This window comes from Rhinatrema bivittatum, chromosome 3 (assembly GCF_901001135.1).
Source record: "Rhinatrema bivittatum chromosome 3, aRhiBiv1.1, whole genome shotgun sequence".
Lineage (NCBI taxonomy): Eukaryota > Metazoa > Chordata > Amphibia > Gymnophiona > Rhinatrematidae > Rhinatrema > Rhinatrema bivittatum.
This window is the reverse complement of record NC_042617.1, coordinates 265,681,134-265,701,892: the sequence shown is the minus strand read 5'-3', so window position 1 is coordinate 265,701,892 and position 20,759 is coordinate 265,681,134. Positions and strand designations below refer to the sequence as shown.

Here is a 20,759-nt window from a genome sequence, read left to right as displayed (position 1 = left end):
ATGCACTAAATGCTATTTTTGACAATTTTGGGGGTAGAGGGAGAAGGTCTGGTGTAAACCATACCAAAGGGGTGATCAAATCCATTCCTCGAGAGCCATAAAGAAGACAAGTTTTCAGGATATCCATAATGAATATGCATACCTGGGAACTCTCAGGATTTCACCTTGAGACTTAGGGAATTTGCATCAGTTGCAGGATCTCAGGGGAATCACTAGAAATCTCGGGGCCTATCTGTATATAACTCAGTCACTACCCTGCCTCAAAGGCCGATACATTACAGTGCACTCCGACGGAGCGCACTGTTAGCCTGCTATTGGACGCATGTTTTCCCTTACCCCTTATTCAGTAAGGGGAGGAAAATGCGCGTCCAACCCGCGGCACCTAATAGCTCCCTCAACATGCAGATGTAAATGCATGTTGATGGCCCTATTAGGTATGCGCGCGGGATACAGAAAGTAAAATGTGCAGCCAAGCCGCACATTTTACTTTCAGAAATTAGTGCCGACCCAAAGGTCTAAGGTATGTAGTCTGCGTTGAGCCTCATCAGTATGAGGACGAGGATGAAAGGTTAGTAGAGTTATGGATTGATTAAGGTAGAAAGACGAAACCAGGTACTGGGAGTAGTGGCCTAGAGCTTGTAGTTCGCTGATTCTTTGAGCCGAAGTGAGTGCTACTAGAAAAAGGACCTTCCATGCCAGGTACCTGGGGTGACAGGTGTCAAGAGGTTCAAATGGAGGCAGCATTAGCTGTTCCAGAACAAGGTTCAAGTCCCACAGAACAGGTAGTTTGCATACCGGTGGGCGTAGCCGCAATACCCCTTTCATGAATCTGGAGATGAGCGGATGGGTAGAAATTGGCGCATCGTTGTGTAGTGAGTGAAAGGCAGCTATGGCACTGAGGTGGACTCTGAGGGAAGCAGTAGGCAGACCTTTTTGGGAAAGTGTATGAAGAGAAGACAGTAATGTCTCCGCTGGGCAGGTGAATGGGTCAATGTCCGAGTCGGAGCACCATGGGAGGCATAGGTTGAACCACCTTTCTTCTTCTTCTGTAGTTTCTGTCTGGTCAAAGGTTTTCTAGAGGGAAAAGTAGAATATCTTCCAATTGAGGCAAGAGGTTTAGGCGTTTGAATAGCAGCCTTTCAACCTCCACGCTTGAGTTCAGAGAGGAGTGGAGCAGATATAGAAGTGTTCCCCCGTCCTGTGTGAGCAGACGAGGGTTGTGTCCCAGTGGCATTGGACGTTCTACTGATAGCCGGATGAGGTATGCGTACCATGGCTGTCTGGGCCATGCTGGAGCTATTAGAATGAGATTCGCTTTGTATGTGATGTCATTTCTGTACTTGGGCGTGAAATCAAGGGATAGTTGGAGGGAATGCATACAGGAGGTTTTGTGAGACCAGTCCAAGAGGAATGTGTCTTTGTGTTAACCTCTCGTGGCTGGGATAAATTGAACAAAAAATTTGGAACTCTGCGATTGTGTTCTGTGGCAAATAAGTTGAACTTGTGGCCACCCCCCAGGTGCGGAAGATCTTTAGTGCTACACTGCTTTGAAGTTCCCATTCGTTGCGGATGAAGATTCTGCTGAGTTTGTGTCCCCCCTGGTGTTGTCATGTGCCCGGGTAAGAATGTTGCTTGAAGTGTAATGGAGTGGTTGTCGCCCACTCCAAGATGGACAACCGCCTCTTTGCAGAGTGTCCAAGAACCGGACCCTCCTTCCTTGTTTATATGAACATTGCTACTTGGTTGTCTGTGTGGGTCATTACTGTTTTTCCGTGTAGTTGTAGACGGAAGGCCTGGAAGAGCATTCCGGATCGCTCGTAGCTCTAACAGGTTTATTTGTTGTGTTTTCCTCCCAGGCGTTCCAGAGGCCTTGAGTTTGAAGGCAGGTTAGATGAGCTCCCCAGCCCTTCGGAGAGGCATCTGTGGTGAGTATGATTTGATGAACCGGAGGTCATAGAGGAGCCCCTATGGTGAAGGCTGTCTGAATGTAGCCATCAATCCAAATCCTGTTTCATGTTGTTTGTCACTGAAATTGGAGTTGAGGAGGTGGTCAGAGAATTGTTTCCATTGGGTTTTTAAGCCCCACTGAAGATGTCTCATGTGCAATCGTGTGTGTGGGACTACATATATCGATGACGCCATATGACCGAGTATGGTGAAGAAGAACCAGGGAGGAGATGAATCCGGATACATCATCCACTATAAGTAGTGGAGAAGGTTCTCTTCTTTTCTTATGTCCTGAGACATGTTTTTTTGGGTGTCTCAGACTCTCATAAGTTGATGGAGTCAAGTCTTTATGCTTTTTGTGGTTCGCTGGCCTCCATTATGCGTCGATGCATCGATGTAGAGTGGCCATAGCTTCGAGGCCTGAAGCATGGCTTGACTTTGATGAACCAAGTGCATCGATGCATCGATGTGCTGGGTGTCAGAGTGTCAATGTGGTTGCGTCGATGAGCCAATTGCGATTGACGCACTTGCTCCAGTCGACGCACTTGATTGATGCCCTGTGTGCGTCGCAGCTCCGGTAGTTATCTTTTTGACTGGCGCAGTCGACGCCGAATATCCCATCGACAATCTGCTCGCTGTCGCGCCAACTCCTTTGGCGCACGCTGTGGGCCTGGGGAGGATTTTGTCAGACTCCTTCGAGGGGGCATAAGATCCTACCGCCTGTTTTCTCAATTCTTCAATTTAGCTGCCTTGTGATGGTTGTGCTCTGGGGGACATCCGTCCACAGTCAGCACAAGTACTTTGTTCACTGCTGGGGCCCCAGTACATATATAGCAGAATACATGTCTGTCTGTGATAGACATGATTTTCCCACAATTACAAAATTTAAAGCCTGGGATGAGGCATTGTGAAGAAAACTCTAACTTCGATGAATTTTTTGAAAAGTAGTTAAGCCTAACTACTGAGAAGGGTTTTAGCCTTCAGAAAACTTCTTTTTAGAATCAAACATTTCTCACAGAAAAAAGCTCGAGGAGACCGAGAGCTCCGTGTGTTGTCAGGCTCGCGGAAGAAAAAACGGACTGAGGAAACTCTGCAGAGGGGAGGGGAAGGTGCCAAGCAGGCACACACACTTAGAACTTTACTTTGAGAGCTCTGCCACCTACAGGACAGGAGGACGTCCCAGACAGCAGGGCTAATTCAGCTGCTTATCTACGTGAAAAGACATAAGAACATAAGAAAACTGCCATGCTGGGTCAGACCACGGGTCCATCAAGCCCAGCATCCTGTTTCCAACAGAGGCCAAACCAGGCCACAAGAACCTGGCAATTACCAAAACACTAAGAAGATCCCATGCTACTGATGCAATTAATAGCAGTGGCTATTCCCTACGTAAAATTGATTAATAGTCATTAATGGACTTTCCTCCAAGAACTTATCCAAACCCCTCTTGAACCCAGCCACACCAACTGCACTAACCACATCCTCTGGCAACAAATTCCAGAGCTTTATTGTGCGTTGAGTGAAAAAGAATTTCTCCGATTAGTCTTAAAATGTGTTACTTGCTACTTCATGCCTCCTAGTCCTTCTATTATTCGAAAGTGTTAATAACTGAGTCACATCTTACTCTTCAAGACCTCTATTCATATCCCCCCTCAGCCATCTCTCTCCAAGCTGAACAGCCCTAACCTATTCAGCCTTATCCTCATAGGGGATTTTCTTTTTGGACACAAAATATTTTTGTTTATATTTGTAACATACTGAGTGCACTGCAATTGATATTTTGTGTTCTTTATTTGTGATGAACATTATCTGTGGTTTGTCTTTCTTGATATATTTTATATTTGTGTTATGTCTTATTAGTTATTTTGTGATTGGTTTTGTGCTTTTTTGCATTTTTTTTTTTGGTATGGGTCTTTGTGATTTTTTTTGTGTTTGGAATTTGTAAAATTTGGTGATAGTAATTTATTTTTGAAACGACTGTGTTTAATAAATGTGTGATACTGATTATTTAATTGCAATGGTACTTAGTATAAATATAAAATTGCAATAAATGTTTTTTCATATTTGTATATTATTTTGATATTTGCATATCCTTGGCTTTTCATCTGTTGACATTGTGCAATTACTATAGTACCATTTACTGTTGCTTGTTTTACAAGATATGTAGAAAAACCTAATTTCTCTATAAACTTTGAAAGTGGGCTGAAAAATCTACCTCATTGAAGTTTTACCTCCACGTGTTGTGCACATCCCTAGCAGGCCGTCATACTCTGATTGCTCTTTCCTTACCCCCTATCCCCTACTGCTCTGCCCCATTAATGAGTGCATTGTGACTTGGGCCACTTACCTCCCCAGCTCTGCTTCAACAGCTGCTTGCCAGCCCTGATACGCCTCATGTACTGTGATTGACAGTATTTTACATTCAAAAGCATCGCCTGTCTTCAGCCACAGCCAAAGACTGCTTCCCAGTCTTTGACAAGCATGTCAATAATCAGTACTTCAGGGTATCAGCGAAACACACTCTTCTCACCATGGGGCAAGTAAAATCCGGTTTAGTCCATTTTAAATGTTCAACAAACCTCTTAATTATGCAGGAGTTCAGCAAGGGCATCCTTCAGAGCTACCAGCTCTTCTAATGAGAATGAATACTGCCTTGCACTTGTCTACCTCTGACAACTCCCATGGTCCTCATTATTTAGCAAGCACTGGACGTTTGAAGTACTGGAAACATTATGCTGTATATCCACTGCTTTCTAAGAGGCTCTACGCTACTTATTTTTACCATGCTTCTAAAGTTGTCTTTAAATGTGCAAAGTCTGTAAGCTTGTGAGGATCCTGCAGGCTTTTATTGGTCTTTACCTGGTGCCACTGGCCATCATTGGATCTTCCTGGGAACCACCGTGCTGGTGTCCCCATGTCCCAAGTCGTATCTGAAGTGAGCCACCCCCTCCTTCAGCTGAACAGTGGCAAAGTCAGCATGGTTGACTCGGGCCATGTAGAAAAGCAAGCCTGACTCTGCTTCTGTTCGAACTTCAAATTCAATAGTAAGACTGCAAAATAAAAACCACAACAAAAAAATTAAAAAGGGATATAAAATTTAATACAAGGAAAATTGTTTTTTTTCTTGGATAATCTCACAATTAATACTGATCTCAGGCTAGACCCTTGTCTTGGGTTAGATATGTTATAAGCATCTACCTTATTAAACAGCAGAAATCAAGAACTAGGCTGCCGCTTAGTACCATGTTAACATCAAGGGATCAATATTCAAAGGACTTTAGCCAGGTAACTCACAAGTTTTCCAGCTAAATGGTGCCTTTTTAAATATTGAGCTACTTATCTCACTAGATTTTTAGTCAGATCAAAAGAGGCATTCTGGGCAGGTCTAAATTATCCAATGAATTTAGCTGATTTTCATTTCTATCCAGCTCTAAAGTTATCTGGCCATGTGTGGCCGGATAACTTTCATTTTAACTGGCTATATACAAAAGATTATAGCTGGCTAAGTGGCAGAGGTTTAACAAAAAAGTCTCATATAGGTCGGAGGCCCAATTACCGGACCCCCCCCCCCCAGTTGAAATTCGAACAATCTGCCCAGCTTGCTGAAGCACCCCCCTCCCCAAACTCCTCCAACTGAAAATTTAAAATAAAAGTATGCCTGGCCAGTGCCATCCTCTCCCCTCCCTGGTTCTGCAGAATATAAATTCCTGGACCTCCCTTTACCTCCCTTCCTCATTCCACTCACCACCCTAACCCACTTGGTATCTTAATAAAGCAGAGTTGCTTACCTGTAATAGGTGTTCTTCCAGGACAGCAGGATGTTAGTCCTCACATATGGGTAACATCATCAGATGGAGCCCTATCCCAGAACACTTTTGTCAAAGTTTCTAGAACTTTGGCATACTGAGCATGCTCAGCATGCCCCCAACCCTGCATCCAGCAGGGGTCCCCCTTCGGTCTCATTTGTAGCAAAACGTATGAGTGAAAAATAAAATAATAAAACGTAAGTGAATGCAACTCCGCGGGGTGGTGGGCGGGTTTCGTGAGGACTAACATCCTGCTGTCCTGGGAGAACACCTGTTACATGTAAGCAATTCTGCTTTCTCCCAGGACAAGCAGGATGGTAGTCCTCACATATGGGTGAATAGCGAGCTACAGGATGCCCAAATAGAGTGAACCAAAAGCACCAGACTACATGCAACAGGTGCAACAACAGGGGTGCTGTTGGGTATGAGGGCAACCTGAATTTCACAGTGGGTCGCAGATAGGAAGTCGGGTTATTAAACTGGAAACAGATTACGTAGGACCGACTGGCCAAAGACAGAATCTTGCCTGCCAGCCTTGTCAAGACAATGAGCTGCGAAGGTGTGGAGAGAGTTCCATGTGGTAGCTCTACAGATGTCAGCAATAGGTACTGAATGGAGGTGCGCTACTGACGTTGCCATGGCTCTGACTGAATGCACTTTCACGCGTCCCTGTGACGGAAGGCCTGCTTGTTGGTAGCAGAAGGTAATACAGTCCACCAGCCAGGTGGACAGGGTCTGCTTGCCCACTGGAACTCCTAGTTTGGTTTTATCAAAGGAGACAAATAGTTGGGTGGACTTCCTATGGGCTGCAGTGCGGTCCAAATAAAAAGTGAGTGCACGTTTACAGTCCAAGGAATGCAGTGCCCGCTCACCTGGGTGTGAGTGAGGCTTTGGAAAAAAGGTAGGAAGTATTATTGACTGGTTCATGTGGAATCAGAAACTACCTTCGGCAGAAATTTAGGATGAGTACGGAGTACCACACAATCGTGGAGAAATTTGGTATAAGGTGGGTATGCTACCAGTGCCTGTAGCTCACTGACTCTGCGAGCCGATGTTACAGCCACTAGAAAGATCACCTTCCAAGTGAGATGTCTGAGCTCGCAGGTGTGTAGGGCTCGAATGGAGGTTGCATGAGCCGTGCTAACACAACATTGAGGTCCCATGCTGCAGTTGGGGAATGCAGTGGAGGCTTCAGCTGGAGTAAGCCTCTCATAAAGCGCCCTACCAGGGCTTGTGCTGAAATCGGGGCATCTCCTACACCTTTGTGGTAAGCAGCAATGGCACTTAGATGCACTCGGATGGAGGAAGTTTGAAGGACAGACTCCGAGAGTTGCCAGAGGTAGTCCAGGAACTTTGTTGTGGGGAAGGAAAAGGGATCTATTTCCTTTGTCATGCACCACAAGGAGAATCTTTTCCACCTGGAACGATAAGATTTCCTAGTAGAAGGCTTCCGTGAAGCTACGAGGACCTGGGACACATCATTAGAAAGGTCAACTTTGCAGAATCAACCTTTCAACATCCATGCCGTTAGCGACAGGGAGTGGAGGTTTGGATGATGCAACAGTCCATTGTTCTGCATTATTAGAATTGGATCTGTGCCCAGGCGAATTAATTGCTGGACTGAGAAGTCGCATAGGATGGGAAACCAACCCTGCCGCGGCTAGTATGGGGCTATGAGAATCATTGTGCCTTGGTCTTGTCATAACTTCATGGAGTCTTGCTGATGAGGGGAATCGGAGGGTATGCGTATAGAAGACCCGTTGTCCGCGAGTGGGCAAGGGCATCCCTTGGAGGTGTCTTGCGGCTGCGGTGTAGAGAGTAGATGTGGTCCACTTTGCAGTTGTGAATTGACGCAAAGAGGTCTATGTGCGGGCAGCCCCACTGGTGGAAAATCGTGTTCGCTACAATAAGCTGATGTGATTGGGACCATTAGGACTTTATAAAGTCCATTGTGTTACTCTCATGGCTAGCCGAGCCATTGGGGTAACGTGAACAGTAGAAGCCATGTGTCCTAGCAAGGTTAGCCGGTGACGAGCTGTAGTAGTGCGGGAAGTCTGTATTGCTTTGGCTAAGGTTGACAGTATGCGTACTCGGTCCTTCGGGAGGAACGCCTTGGCTTGAATGGTTTTGAGATCTGCTCTGATAAACAAGAAGGTGCGTTACTGAGTCAGATGTGACTTGAGATAGTTTAGGAGAAACCCAAAGTATTGTAGTAGGCTTATGGTAATATGGAGGAATTGAAGCACTACCTCCTTGGATGGACCTCTGAGCAGCCAATCGTCTAGATACAGACAGACGTGGATACTGTGCTGCCTGAGATAAGCTGTTACTACTGCCAGTCATTTCGTGAATACCCGGGGTGCGGATGCTAAGCTGAACGGCAGCACTTGGTATTGGAAATACCTGTGACCTACTATGAATCTGAGATATTTTTGCTGAGGAGGGTATATGGCTATGTGGGAATATGCCTTTTGAAGATCTAGAGAGCAGAGCCAATCTCTCTTTTGTAGGAGAGGGAGCTTGGTGCCCAAGGTAACCATCCTGAATTTTTCCTTGCAGAGGTGTTTGTTTAGGGCACAGAGGTCCAGTATAGGACGTATGCCGCCTGACTTTTTTGGGATTAGAAAATACCGAGAGTAGAACCCTTTTCCTCGCTGCAGTCGAGGAACCGGTTCCACACCATCGGAGCGCAGGAGGATCGAGAGTTCTGCCTTGAGAAGTGGAATATGGTCTGTTAGACTCCACGCCGGATGTGGTGGAGAGTCCGGTGGTAATGTAAGGAAGTTTAGATGGTAACCATGGGCAACCACAGAAAGGACCCATTGGTCGGTGGTGATTGTGGGCCGTGTGTTGGCAAAGTGGCACAGGTGGCCTCCCACAGGAAAAGTTGTTGGAGGCGGGGATTGACTGCTGCTGTCTAGAAGGGAGTCAAAACCCCAATGCTGGACCAGTCTATGGAGCTGGTTGGGCTTTTGGGGTCCTGTGTTGCCAAGGCTGTTCTCTTTGAGAGGGTCTAAACGGTCGGGCACAGGATGGAGGAGGGTAATACCTACGTGGTTTATAGGATAGCCTCCTAGGTTCCCATCTAAATGGCCTCTTGGCGGTAGATGAGAAGTCCAAGGGAACAGTGGACAGCTGGTGCAAGGACTCATGGTGATCTTCGAGCTGTGCCACTACCTCTTGAATTTTCTCACCAGATTGTCCCCTGTGCATGGAAGATCTGCCAACCTGTCCTGGACTTCCTGGCATAGGTCAGAAGATTTGAGCCATGCCCAGCGTCTGGCGCTTATTTCCGCCACTGAGACTCTGGAGGCAGTCTCAAAGATGTCATACGCTGCCCTGACCTCGTGCTTTCTAGCATCAAGCCCTTTTTGGAGGATGGTAGTGAGTCCCTCCTGGAATTCTTCTGGCAGGGTCTCGAAAAAGTCTTGGACTTGTTTCCAGAGATTCCTCGAGTATTGCATCATGAATGCATCACCTAGTTTTAAATATTCCCCTTGTTATCTTTATTCCCTTAACAATTTCTACTTTATAATTGTTTTACATTTTTGACAAAGGTAATGTATGCTTTTTAATATAATTTGTTGATTGTTCTATGTAACGCTCACAGGCGAAGTTATGTTTTTATTGTAAACCGGTGTGATTTGTATTTTATACAGGAATGTCAGTATATAAAATTTAAAAATAAATAAATAAATGTATAGCTGGTAGGCTGCTATACGTGCCATAAGCATAGATCCCTGGAACACTCTTTGGCCGAAGGTGTCCGAGGACTTTTGCTCTTTGCCAGGAGGGGCAGAAGAATGAGGCCAGGATCTTTTAGTCTTTTCTGAGCGGACTCAACCACCACAGAGTGGTGGGGTAGCTGGCTTTTTTGAAATCCTGGAGCTGACTGAACCAGGTACATGGCGTCCGTTTCCTGTTTACTGGTGGAACTGTGCCAGGGTGTTCCCAGGTATGATGTAACAAGTCGAGAAGAACTTGGTGGACTGGAATTGCCATCACCTCCTTAGGGGCATTCACAAACTGAAGCACCTCCAGCATTTTATGCCTGGCACCCTCCTCCATTTGCAGTTTAAAAGGGATGGTTTCAGACATCTCTTTTATAAAGTTGGCAAACGTGAGGTCTTCTGGAGGGGAGTGATGGCGTTCTTCTGGGGGTGAAGGCTCTGACAGAAGTTCCTCGGAGTCAGAGGAATCATCACCCCAAGGATCATATGGTGGATCTCCTCCACCCTGTGGACCTTCAGATGGAGGCAAAGGTCCAAAACCAGCCGGATCTGGAGGTGGCACTGATGGGAAGGATGGAGGCGCCGAGAGAGGAGGAGGTGGCACCGAGGATGGCGGTGGCACTGATGATATCGGTGTTTTCGATGGTTGTCGGGGTGGAAGTAGACCCAGTGGTCCTGGAATAGTCTCCGGCATCAGTGGAAGCTCTTCCTTATCCGAAGGCAAGATATAGTTGTGATGGAAAAGGTACAAAGAAGGGTGACCAAAATGATATGGGGAATGGAACAGCTCCCCTATGAGGAAAGACTAAAGAGGTTAGGACTTTTCAGCTTGGAGAAGAGACGGCTGAGGGGGGATATGATAGAGGTGTTTAAAATCACGAGAGGTCTAGAATGGGTAGATGTGAATCGGTTATTTACTCTTTCAGATAATAGAAAGACTAAGGGGCACTCCATGAGGTTAGCATGGGGCACATTTAAAACTAATCGGAGAAAGTTCTTTTTCACTCAACGCACAATTAAACTCTGGAATTTGTTGCCAGAGGATGTGGTTAGTGCAGTTAGTATAGCTGTGTTTAAAAAAGGATTGAATAAGTTCTTGGAGGAGAAGTCCATTACCTCCTATTTATTTAAAAACTTTTCTATACCGTCGTTTAGTAGTATACCATCACAACGGTTTACAGATAGGCACATAAATAAGTCTGGTTAGGATTATAAATTAGCTAGTAGGTGCCAATAAAGTTTCGGTTACATGATTCAAATAATATACGCTATTTGGATTGTGGAATGGAAATTCCATTTATATGAATAATATGATATCCATATATGAGAATACTGTACTCTTAAATTAATCTTTAGGTATGAGAAAAAATAATAAAGGAGGGATAACTGCTATTTGTTGACTTTTAACAGTGTGCCGGAGTTCTCTTTCTTGTCCGCTAGTATTCCTTACTCCCCACTCTCATTGTGAAAAGCTTTTTTGAAGAGCCATGTTTTTAAACTTTTTAAAAAGAGTTTTAGATCTTTCATTAATCTTATAGAAACATAGAAACATAGAAACATAGAAATGACGGCAGAAGAAGACCAAATGGCCCATCCAGTCTGCCCAGCAAGCTTCCCTCATTTCTTCTCCCATACTTATCTGTTTCTCTTAGCTCTTGGTTCTAATTCCCTTCCACCCCCGCCATTAATGTAGAGAGCGGTGGAGGAGCTGCATCCAAGTGAAATATCTAGCTTGATTAGTTAGAGGTAGTAGGAGTAGTAACCGCCGCAATAAGCAAGCTACACCCATGCTTATTTGTTTTTACCCAGATTATGTTATACAGCCCTTATTGGTTGTTTATCTTCTCCCCTGCTGTTGAAGCAGAGAGCTATGCTGGATATGCATCGAAAGTGAAGTATCAGGCACATTTGGTTTGGGGTAGTAACCGCCGTGACAAGCCAGCTACTCCCCGCTTTGTGAGTGTGAATCCTTTTTTCTTCTCCCCTGCCGTTGAAGTTATGCTGGATATGCGTGAAGTATCAGTTTTTCTTTTCCCCTGCCGTTGAAGCAGAGAGCTATGCTGGAAATTCGTGATGTATCAGTCTTTCTCCGATGCCGTTGAAGTAGAGAGCCATGCTGGATATGCGTCGAGAGTGAAGTATCAGGTACATTTGGTTTGGGGTAGTAACCGCCGTAACAAGCCAGCTACTCTCCGCTTTGTGAGTGCGAACCCTTTTTTCTTCTCCCCTGCCGTTTAAGCAGAGAGCTCTGCTGGATGTGTGAAGTAACAGTTTTTCTTTTCCCCTGCTGTTGAAGCAGAGAACTATGCTGGATATGCATTGAAAGTGAAGTATAAGAATGGAGTGATCAAGCTAGTTGAAAGGCATCAGGAATAGAGGAAGGTGGAGGTAGTAATCTGGATATTTGGTTTGGGGTAGTAACCGCCGTAACAAGCCAGCTACTCCCGTCATTGTGAGTGCAAATCCTTTTTTCCACATTTCCTCATGCTGTTGAATCTTAGAGTGATGTTGGAGTCACAGTAACCATGTGTATGTTTATTGACTAAGGGTATTGTCTCCAGGCAGTAGCCATCATTCAGGCGAGTCACCCACTCTTCATTGGCGGCCTCTTGACTTTATGGATCCACAGTGTTTATCCCACGCCCCTTTGAAGTCCTTCACAGTTCTGGTCTTCACCACTTCCTCCGGAAGGGCATTCCAGGCATCCACCACCCTCTCCGTGAAGAAATACTTCCTGACATTGGTTCTGAATCTTCCTCCCTGGAGCTTCAAATCGTGACCCCTGGTTCTGCTGATTTTTTTCTTATGGTAAAGGTTTGTCGTTGCCTTTGGATCATTAAAACCTTTCAAGTATCTGAAAGTCTGTATCATATCACCTCTGCTCCTCCTTTCCTCCAGGGTGTACATATTTAGATTCTTCAATCTCTCCTCGTACGTCATGCGATGAAGATCCTCCACCTTCCTGGTCGCCCTTCTCTGTACCGCTTCCATCTTGTCTTTGTCTTTTTGTAGATACGGTCTCCAGAACTGAACACAGTACTCCAGGTGAGGCCTCACCAAGGACCTGTACAAGGGAATAATCACTTCCCTTTTCTTACTCGATATTCCTCTCTCTATGCAGCCCAGCATTCTTCTGGCTTTTGCTATCGCCTTGTCGCATTGTTTCGCAGACTTCATATCATTAGACACTATCACCCCAAGGTCCCTCTCCTGCTCCGTGCACGTCAGCCTTTCCCCCCCCATCGAATACAGTTCATTCGGATTTCCGCTCCCCATATGCATGACTTTGCACTTCTTGGCATTGAATCTCAGCTGCCATATCTTCGACCACTCTTCCAGTTTCCTTATTTCGAGTGGTAGGGAGTTCCATAATATTGGACCAGCTAGGGATAGTGCTCTCTCTCTTACTTGTGTCAGTTTTGCTGTCTTTACAGAGGGAATGGTTAGCAGAGCTTTATTGGCTGATCTTAGATTTCTCTGGGGGACATGTAGTCGTAGTGCAGTGTTTAGCCAGTCAGTATTTTCCTCATAGATTAGTTTGTGGATTGTGCATAGTGTTTTAAATTGCACCCTTTGTTCAATTGGCAGCCAGTGTAAATCAGCGAGTGAGTGATGTGATCTCTAACGTTTTTTCCAGTTAGAATTCTGGCTGCAGAGTTCTGTAAGATTTGTAGTGGTCTTAGTGTTGTATATGGTAATCCAAGGAAGAGTGTGTTACAATAGTCTGTGCTCGCGAATATAAGTGCTTGAAGAACGGTTCTAAAGTTTGCTTGGGTTAATAGGGGTTTTAGCCTTCTAAGCACCATACGTTTGGCATAACCTTCCCTAACTTTCACTGATATGTGTTGCTTAAGATTGAGTTCATTGTCAATTATTACACCTAGGTTTCTGGCTTTTTCGTTTAGTTCCACTATCTGATCCTTTTTAAGTTTGATGGGATTCTGTATTAATTCAGTGGTTTTTCTTTCAAGGTGTATGAATTCTGTCTTTTCAATATTAATTACCAGTTCCATTTGGCTTAATAGTTGTTTTATTATATCTAGGTACAACATTGCTAAGTTTAGTGTTTTTTCAATTGTTTCCTCTACTGGTAGGATTAGCTGAATGTCGTCAGCGTATATGTAATGTATGATACCTAGTCCTGTCAAGAGGTGGCATAGAGGCAGCATGTAGATATTAAATAGATATTGTGGATTGTCACTTTCGGCAACTTAGAAAATAGCCACTGCTATTACTAGCAACTGTAACATTAAATAGACTTAGTTTTTGGGTACTTGCCAGGTTCTTATGGCCTGGATTGGCCACTGTTGGAAACAGGATGCTGGGCTTGATGGACCCTTGGTTTGACCCAGTATGGCATGTTCTTAAGTTCTTATGTTCTTATGAATCAGGATTGGTGTCGGAATTGATGGATTCAGAGGCGCCGCTGGTCCAGAAGGAACGGGCACCGATGGACGTGCACTGATCAGGGTATCCAATCGCTCGAGTAGTGAAGCCAGCATGGTAGACTCCGGATCAGGCGTTGGCATGGGAGTCAGTGCTGGTGGCGATTGGAATCCATGAAGTGCCTGAAGCACTGCCTCTTGGACCATCCAGTCCAATTCCTCCCAGAAAGCTGGTGTTGGCAACACAGCAGCCGGGGTTGGAGGCTGAATAGGCATTGCCGGATGGTCCACAGGAATTTGTGGAGTCTCAGCTCCCAGCACTGGTGCAGGAGGGAAAGCCTCGGTGTCCTGCATCCAGAGGAAGATGGGGCTCCTCTCCCCAGGCCTTCTTGGATGGCGGCTCAGTTGCTGCCAATGTCGAAGATTTGTCGGTGCCAGCATCGGAAGAAGGCTCACGTCGGTGTCGATGACAGTGCTTTTCTCGATGCTCGGTCCGGTCCTTCTCCGGCACAGAGGATGAAGATGTCGATGCCTTTAAGTGCAAAGATGCCAGTTACAGCCGGTCACCGGTGTCTCAATGGTGTTGAGACGATAGGGATGGAGTCGATGAAGAAGATGGTTTCCAACTCGGTGCCCACTTGGCCAGAGTAGACAGAGATGAGCGCTTAGATTTGAATACGTGTTCCATTTTTTTAAGCGGGCCTGGCGGCTTTTGGAGTCATTTGGGTGCATCTGGTGCACCATTGGACGTCGTGGGAAGGCCCCAAGCATAAGACGCAGATGTCATGAGGGTTCGTAATGGACATAGTCCTCGGAACTCGGGGCACTTACGAAAACCAGTTGCCATTTCGACAAAAAAGGGGCAGCGCGCAGCCGGTGGTCAACGGGCATTGATGGAAGCACTGCCGGGTACTGACCGCAAGAACGAGGTAAAAACTTACCAGCGATATCGGAGGATGGTGGTTGACGGGGGACCCCGAGACGGGGGAACATTTTTTAAAATATAAGGAAAAGGTCCGTGAGTAAAAAGTTGTGAGAAATTCTCACAGAGTTCCTAAGAACCGCAAGGCAACTGCTGCGTGGGGAAAAAAGGGACTGAAGGGGGACCCTGCTGGATGCAGGGTTGGTGGCATGTTGGGCATGCTTGGTGTGCCAGTCAAAGTTCTAGAAACTTTGACAAAAGTGTTCCGTGATAGGGCTCCATCCAATGATGTTACCTATATGTGAGGACTACTATCCTGCTTGTTCTGGGAGAAAGGCCAATCTGGTTTCGGATTGTGGTACACTAGTACGGCAATCCCCACAGCTTCCAGATAACTTACACCCTAACTGGCTATATTCAAATATGGAGGCAGATTTAATAAAGTGTGCCTGGCAGAGCACACACTTTAACCCACTGTTTGAATGTAGAAACTTTATTCCTGATTCAGCAAGGAGTTTTGCATACAACAATGTGTTTTTAAGTTATTGCCCTAGCACAGAAATTCCATGCTAATGATGGCATTAGATATTACTCCCCAATGCAGAGATGTGTGCTGGCTTACCTTGTGTTTTCTTAGTACTGGAAACTTAACTCCTAGTCTGAGGTGGAGTAATGTTACCAGGGTTAATGTTAGTCTATCGACAGAAGCTGGAGTTTTGATGCCATGGTCCGTTAGTCACTATTTTATGTGCAAAAAACATGCTTTATGCACAAAAGCCATGTTTTCCATGCTTAAAATATGATTTATGTGCACAAAAAATGCTTTCTGTGCAGAAACATTTTTTGTGCGCATAAATCATATTTTATGCACAGATAACATGATTTGTTTACATAAACCAGGTTTTCTGCACATAAAATATGCTATGCACATAAATCATGTTTTGCTGTGTGCTAAGCCTTTTCTTTATGCACACTGTCCGATTTGTGCTCAGTTTTTTATTTCTGATGTATTAGTACACCATTAACTTACTGCATCAGGAGTTTAAAAAAAAAGCTTGTGCATTAAGAATCTGTGCACTGAATTTCTGCTCAGTTTTTTTACAATGGCTACAAAGCCAGTTAGGTTTACAAGTTATCTGGCTAAAGGAAGCTGGATTACTTTAATTATGGATATTTAGCGGACGTTTTATCTGGGCCAAGTTCTGCAGCTTACTTTAGCCAGATAACTTGTCCACTCGCCGGCTTACTGAATATGCCCCACTAAGATTAAAATCCTGGCGTATACAGTATTTTCTTTGCTTCGTCTCATAGCAGAAGTGCCAGGTATAGAGGAAGTGCCACATATAGCTACCGACGCTGATCCCCTGGACTTGGCCGCAGCACTGCTGTGCAGGAGACTTGGCTGAACATACAAAAATGCCATAGTGTCATTGCAGATATTTCATTCATGCAGTAATGTCAGAAGTCAAGTTTCCATATTTAAAAAAATTAAAACAGATGGCATTGCATAATCACAGCCTCATGGTAACTGCAAGGTTGATTTACAATGATATTCTTTAAAAAGAAAGTGTGGAATCTTAGCAGGCTGTTAGATCTTTTATCAGACCAATGTGAAAAAATGCTGAAACTTATGAACTTTCAAGAGCACATCGGCCTGAAGAAGGGATCTGTGTGGTTTCAAAAGTGTATTCCAATAAAGAGAATCACACCTTATTATGATTTTAGTTTTTTCAGGACCAATACCCGAGACCAATTCCAGTCACAGTCAAACTACAGCATTTTTTCCCTCAGATAAAAGTTAGTCCAATCCACTCAGGGATCAATGATTATTTCATGGAGATTCACACCTCTGCTTAACCCACATTCCCTATAAAAGAGATCGCACCTGTATGACTACATAACCTAGAGCTTGTGAATCCATTTATGAAATGATTAATTTTATGTTTTACAAAGTATGATAACCCAGTAATTTCACATGGATTAATCCATTCACATCTGGCTAATGCCCTGCTTGGGACAGGGGACATTCATTGGCTGTCAGTGTCTAGCCAACTGGGGACATTAAGCTAAGATTTGTTGTATGGTTCCTTTTTAAGTGATAGTTTAAAATTTTTAGTTTTATTTACCTATATGGTATATAGAAAGAACTTACAATAGAAAAAGAAAGAAAAAAAGGAAAATCTTGGAGTATGAAGAATAAGTTCAAACCCACATACCGGTTTTTCACTTTGGTGTCATCAAATGCAATGGCGATGTGGCTGTTCCTGGAGAGACCAAATTGTTTGCCGCCTTTCAAAATAACAGGCGCCAACTCAGCAGCACAAGAATCCTAGGAAAGAATAAACACACATTTCACCATAACCCATACTCGGTCATTGTGATATTTGTTTCCGTAAACAAGGAATCCTGTTTCTTTTTGCCAAAATGTAAATTTTCTGTCTCTTTATCTCTCTCTCTCTCTCTCTATACATCTCAAAATGATGCTGCGATGTGCATTTCTACCCCTTCATTCACCTAGGTTTCAATCCTCTCTCTGGGTATTTCAGATCAGTTTACACCCATACACAGAAGAAAATAGGGAAAGAATCACGTTATACAATCTCATGTGGAGAGGAGGTTTCTAACTGGTGTAAAGGAAAATTGGTTCTTAACTGCTAATTTTCGTTCCTGTAGTACCACATATCAGTCCAGACTCCTGGTTTTTGCCTCCCTTCCAGCAGATGGAGACAGAGAAGGTTTCGCAGGCACCACCTCTTAACCCTGAATGCCACCTACAGCTCCTCAGTATTACTCAGTACCCAAGCATAAATTCTATAACCAAACTTCTTAATAAATCCACTCTATAAACTTCCCTGGAACGAGCAGAGGAAAGAGGAGATCCCTAACAAAATTGTAACAAAAGTTGCAAACGTATCTGAAAAAAACACCAATGAGAACCTGTACCATTCTTCAGAAATCTTCAGATCAAGATAATAAACCGATTGAGTGGACTCTCCAAGCACTGCCCTCCACCACCAGGCAGGATGCTGGACTGATCTGTGGTACCACAAAGCAGACCGGAAGGTGGTCTGTCAAAGCCAGAAGGCAACAGAAAGTGAGACAGTCCAATTGCTTAGATGAAAATTATTTATTCGCACATATATCTTGATAAAAAAAAGCCCAACTTTGGCTGAGTTTCGCACTAGGTTGCTTCAGGGGCTTTATCCGGGGTAATGTTGGGATTCAGTTTTTTGCCAGATGTAAATATTAGTCTATAGATGAGTATTTTGGGTCATGGCAGATTTGCACTTAATGGATGGACTGTACACATCGCTATTAAATTGCTGTTCTGCAACTCTGTGCAGAACAGCAATGGTCTCCAACAGTAAATATGCAGTAAAAGATGGTGGAGATGATTGATGTTCTGCACAGAGTTAATATAATATTTGCAATTTAATACCGATGTATACAGAGTCCTGCTTTAAGTACATTAGCACCGAAATTGCCTATGTCTGAGGTCTGGACATTCCAATTTGTAGTGTCTGGCAAAGGTATGTAAAGACTTCCAAATAGCTGCCCTGCAAATCTCTTGCAGCGACACTAGCTGACATTCTGCCCAGGAGGCCATCTGGGACTGGGATAGAACAACCTCAACAGATGTATTCAGAACCAATAGCCTTCTTCAACCAACATGCAACCGTGGCTTTTGATGCCTTCTGACCGGTTTTTGCACCACTCCATAGCACAAAAAGATGATCTGACAATCTGAAACTGTTTGTGACCTCTAAATAGAGCAATAAAGCCTTTCTGACATCCAGATATCTTAATTCTTTTGCATGAAGTGCACCAACTTCTAGATCTGGAAAAGCTGGAAGCTCCACTGACTGGCTTAAGTGGAACACCAAAACCACCTTCAGCAAAAGAGGCAGGACAATCCGCAAAGAGACTCCGGAATATGAAATCCGCAAAAACGGTTCTCTGCATGACAGGACTTGAAGTTCAGAGACCCTTCTGGCAGAACAAATTGTCACCAACCATCTTCAAAGTGAGATCCTTTATAGTGGCCCTCTTAAGAGGCTGAAATAGCATGTCACACAACCCCTTAAGGACCAAGTTAAGGTTCAAAGAAGGACACACCTTACAAACAGGAGGGTGCAAATGTTTTGCCCCTCGGAGGAAATGCATCACATCTGGATGCGCAGCCAGAGGGAGTCTACGAACCTTGCCCCGCAAGGAAGCCAAGGCCGACACCTGCACTCTCAGGGAACTAAAGGACAAACCTTTCGCTAGACCTCTCTGTAAGAAAGCCAGAATCTGCGGCACTGAAGCTTGCTAAGGGACAGCCTCCTGATCCGTGCACCAAGACTTGAAGACTCTCCAAACTCGTACATACACCAAAGAAGAAGAAGTCTTGCGAGCTTGCAAAGGATAGAAATAACATCCTCCGGATATCATTTCTTCCTTAATTACTTCCTTTCAAAAGCCAAGCTGTTAGACAAAAGTAATCTGCTTGATCTAAAAATATAGGCCCCTGTCGCAGAAGATTCAGTAGATGGCCCAGCCTCAGGGGACCATCCACTGCTAGATTGACCAGATCCACAAACCAAAGCCTTCGTGGCCACTCCAGAGCTACGAGAATAACCCTTCCTGGGTGGACATCTATTCTCCTTACAACCTTGCCCACCAGAGGCCATGGAGGAAACACATAGATCAGAGCATCGTGTGGCCAGTGAAGCATTAGGGCATCAACCCCTTCTGCTTTGTGCTCTCTTCTGCGACTGAAGAAACGCAGTGCCTTGGCATTCCTCTGAGTTACCATCAAATCCATATGAGGCATGCCCCACCTGCGAGAAATGAGGGTCATTGCTTCCTCCGATAGCTCCCATTCTCTGGGATCTAATCATAGCTGACTGAGAAAATCCACTTGCACATTGTCAGACCCCGCTATGTGTGATGTCGCTATCATGGCCAGATGCTGCTCCACCCAGGACATCAGTATCTCTGCTTCCAGAGCAATCGCCCGACTCTTGGTGCCTCCCTGGTGGTTGATGTAGGCTACCGTCATCGCATTGTCTGGTTCCGAATACATCTGTTGAGGTTGTTCTATCCAAGAGGGGTTAAGGGCTCATTGGGCAGAAAGGGAAGAGATGCCTCCAGAGCCAACCACAATGCTCTCGTCTCTAGGCGATTGATGGACCAGGTTGCTTTCTCCGCCGACCAAAGTCCTTGTAGTAACTGGGATTGTCACACAGCCCCTGAACTGGAAAGACTCGTCTCGGTATTCACCACCACCCATTGAGGCACCTCAAGGTCCACCCAGCAGCACCAATGGTCCTGGCCAAGCCACCATGAAAGAATGGTCCTGATGGACCCTGTAAGCAGTAGTGGAAGATGGAACTGCTCTGGCATCAGATCCAACCGGGATAGCAATTCATTCTGTAGAAGTCTCATATGAGCAAATGCTCACAGGACTAGCTCCAAGGTCAAGGCCATGGAACCAAGGACTTGCAAGTAATCCCAGACCCTGGGCACTCGGACCTCCAACAGGTTATGAACTTGAGGCTGTAGCTTGGCAATTCACTCCTCCGTAAGAAAGACCTTTCCCACTCGGGTATCGAAATGTGTGCCCAAAACCTCCAGAACCTGTGAAGGAGAAAGTTGACTCTTGGACTAGTTCATTATCCAACCCAATGATCTCAGGCAATGCAGCACTACGTCCACTGCCTGCTTGAAAAGGTCATCTGACTTTGCCCGGATGAGCCAGTTGTCTAGATACGGGTGGACCAGCATGCCCTCCTTTCTAAGGGCTGCCGCCACATCCACAATCATGATCTGGATGAATCCCTATGTGCAGATATGCCTCCGTCAGATCCAAGGAAGCCAAAAACTCCCCACTTCGTATTGCTGCTATGACAGATCGCAAAGTCTCCATCCAGAAACGGGAAACCCTGAGAGCCATGTTCACCTTCTTTAAATCCAGAATTGGACG

At 45.0% G+C, this 20,759-nt stretch overlaps 1 protein-coding gene across 1 annotated transcript in view; it reads right to left on the bottom strand.

Moving 5' to 3' along the window:
- Positions 1-20,759, bottom strand: part of LAMA2 (laminin subunit alpha 2) — a 1,492,466-nt gene that overhangs the window by 15,316 nt on the left and 1,456,391 nt on the right. Inside the window, 3 exon segments of the mRNA XM_029596813.1 lie at positions 4,807-4,827; positions 4,829-4,997; positions 17,008-17,120. Coding sequence (XP_029452673.1) covers positions 4,807-4,827; positions 4,829-4,997; positions 17,008-17,120 — 303 coding nt within the window.